The sequence below is a fragment of the Neoarius graeffei genome, chromosome 18 (genome assembly GCF_027579695.1).
Source record: "Neoarius graeffei isolate fNeoGra1 chromosome 18, fNeoGra1.pri, whole genome shotgun sequence".
Classification (NCBI taxonomy): Eukaryota; Metazoa; Chordata; class Actinopteri; order Siluriformes; family Ariidae; genus Neoarius; species Neoarius graeffei.
Genome location: NC_083586.1, coordinates 28,678,315 through 28,681,395, shown reverse-complemented (window position 1 = coordinate 28,681,395; position 3,081 = coordinate 28,678,315). Strand labels below are relative to the sequence as shown.

The 3,081-nt window shown below is 46.2% G+C and overlaps 1 protein-coding gene across 1 annotated transcript; it reads left to right on the top strand.

Annotated features, from left to right (window-relative positions):
• Positions 1 to 933: 933 nt before the first annotated feature.
• On the top strand, positions 934 to 2,543 carry LOC132866685 (protein FAM200A-like). Its single transcript, XM_060899469.1, has 2 exons — positions 934 to 1,939; positions 2,062 to 2,543. Exon 1 carries the CDS (start codon positions 956 to 958, stop codon positions 1,934 to 1,936), a length of 981 nt encoding a protein of 326 aa, XP_060755452.1. The 5' UTR covers positions 934 to 955; the 3' UTR covers positions 1,937 to 1,939; positions 2,062 to 2,543.
• The last annotated feature ends 538 nt before the right edge of the window (positions 2,544 to 3,081 follow it).

Genomic DNA, 3,081 nt, shown 5'->3' with positions numbered 1-3,081 from the left:
AGTGAGTAAAACAATATATCATTGACAGATGAAATACTAACAACAGACAATGGCTACCACTTCAAAGAAACGTAAAGTTGACCGCGAAAATCGCCAGTTTAAACCGGAATGGACGGATGAGTTTTGTTTCATTTTACCGGCATATCAGAACGCTAAGCCAACATGCCTGATATGCATGCAAACTGTCGCAGTCTGCAAGGTTGACAACATCAAGAGGCACTTCAGAACTATGCATGCTAGCTTTAATTCCAACTTCCCAGAACATTCTGATCAACGCAGACAAAAAATAACCACCATGCAGTCTTCTTTAAAGCGCTCAGTTTTTAGAATTGAAACGTGTAACACGGCACATCAAAGGGCAAGAGCAGCGTCTTTACGTGTTTCGTGGAGTCTCGGAAAAGCAAAGAAACCTTTCACAGACGCAGCCATGGTTAAAGAGTGTGCGATTGGTATGGTGGAAGAGGTTTTATGCCACGATATGAAAACCCAGCAAACTGTCGTGGAGCTATTAAAGCAGGTACCGTTGTCAGCCAACACTACCGCAAGACGAGTCGAAGTTTTAGCCGAGGATTGTACATCCAAACTGAAGGCGGATCTCGTTAAAGCAGATGCCATGTCCCTGGCAATAGACTCGTCGTGTGACCGAACGGATATGGAGCAACTGTCTGTTTTTGTCAGATTTTTTGATGGGAATGCATTCAGGGAAGAGCTGCTATGTTTGCTTCCTCTACCTGGGCGCTCAACGGGGGAGATTATCTTTAACGAGCTGACACGGTTCTTTGAGAAGGCTGGCTTGGACGTGGACAAAATTGTGTCAGTTGTCACTGATGGAGCCCCGTCCATGGTGGGACTTCGACAGGGATTGGCGAGCAGGCTGTCCGCAATTAACCCAAAGATGTTGACATTTCACTGCATCATTCACCAGTCAGTGCTGTGCGCGAAACTCGACAACAAAATGAAAGATGTCATGGATTTTGTGACCAGGCTAGTGAATTTCATTCGAGCGAATTCAAGTCTGCAACACCGGGTTTTCCGAGCCTTCTTGGAAGAAATGTCAGCTGAGCACAGAGACCTTTTGCTGCAGAACGACGTGCGCTGGCTGAGCAAAGGCCGTGTGTTGGAGCGTGTGTGTGACCTGCACGCCGAGCTTGTTTCGTTCCTCTCCAGCCTGCAGAGTCAAAAAGCGCAACAGTTCCAGACTTTTTTGACCGATCGGAAGGAGATGGCATACGTGTGTTTTTTAAGCGACATAATGTCTCATCTGAATCACCTTAACCTTAAACTACAAGGCAAGAATCACACTGTTGCAGACATGTACGAAGCTATTGAAGCATTCCAGGGAAAGCTGAACATTTTCGAGAGAGACATTCGAGGGAGAAAGTTGCACTTTCCTCGTTTGCAACAGCACTGTGAAAAGAACGGCATGCGCGAAGATCCAGCAATGGTGCACTTCGTGACCAAACTGGCGGAGAACTTCAAGGAGCGATTTGAAAGCAACCGCAAGCTCTCCCGTGACATCCTCCTTTTTCTGAGACAGCCGTTCTCTGTGACGCCTGATGGCCAGTGGACATCGGAGGCCAAGAAACTGCTGCCTTCTATAGATGAAGCATCGCTTCAGATGGAGGTCTCGGAAATGGCAACATCCGACACGCTTAAAGCGCACCACCAGGAGCGCGAGTTGGCTGAATTCTGGATCAATGTCGACCGTGATCGATTCAGAAACACCAGATCAGTTGCAATGCTCCTTTTGACAAGTTTCCCCTCCACATACATATGTGAAGCCTCATTTTCGGCAATGAACTGTCTCAAAAATGACGCAAGAAACAGATTGTCTGACGCACACCTTGGCGATTGTTTGAAGATTGCCACAACAGAATACAAACCAGACTTCATGAAGGTTGCCTCCTCATCCAGTCACTGCCATCTCTCACACTGATTGGTGAGTAAAATATTTGTGTCTATCAGTAGTAGGCCTATTACTCAGTAAGCATTTTATTATCCCAGACATTTAATATCTGGTCTGTTTGCTCTCTCTCTATCTCTCTCTATCTCTCTCTTCAGTGACTGACGTGGCTGATATGGTCCTGCAGAATCCTCTATCTCTCTTCAGTGACTGATGTGGCTGATGCGGTCTTGTAGAATCCTGCACCTCTCTCTCTCTCTCTCTCTCTCTCCCCGGCTAGGAAGGTGGTTAGTTGTGTATAGTTTGTCCATTGCCCATGTATACTGCTTTTCCTGGCACTAGTGTGGCAGCAGATATAGTTGTGTGGCAGCTGATGTTTTATTTTACATTTTTAAAGAAAGCTGATGTTTTATTTTACATTTGTAAAGAAAGCTGATGTTTTATTTTACATTTTTAAAGAAAGTGATAATTCTGTGCACTGTCTCCCTCCCTCCCTGTGTGTGTGTGTGTGTGTGTGTGTGGAGGATGGTTGTTAGTTGTCCATACTTTGTAATACACAGCCCTTCTGGACACTTAATATTTGTTTTTTTTTTCATATTGCAAAATGTTTGCTACTGCGAGTAGGCCTAATAAAAATTACTATTTTTTTAGTACCACCTTCTGTGTCTTGCATGGCCATGTGGGGTGGGTGGGTTTGGGGTGGGGGGGTGGCTGCGGCCCTTGGCCTCACTTACTGTTCATAATTTGGCCCTCCATGAAAACTAATTGGAGACCACTGGTGTAGAGGCAGCAGTTAACCCATGCCTCACACACCCACTGATTCAGGGGACCGATTGGCTGGGGTTTAAAGGTCTAATGGTCCATGTAGTAGTGGGTGGGTCCTGCAGTAACACATCACTGGGGGATGGTCAGAGACAGCCAAATCAGCACCGCGTCAGGGCGTTACAAGGAGTACGGAGCCACTTTCCCCTCCTCCCTCTCTCGGGGATTCTGTCAAGGATTTCCTGTTAGAACAAATGTGAGACAAGACTCTGCATCATGCTTTTGACCAAGTGAGAGTAATGGATGGTCAACTTCTCCAGCCAAATGCGACACCCTCCTTCCTGTACTTTGCAATTATTAAAGACAGGCTATACCAAGTGAGGCAGGATGCTCAAACCCATGAACAAATAACCCAG

What these genes read in the sequence shown, in the direction of transcription:
- LOC132866685 (XM_060899469.1), top strand. Translation starts at nt 956, where the DNA reads ATGAAAGATGTCATGGATTTTGTGACCAGGCTAGTGAATTTCATTCGA.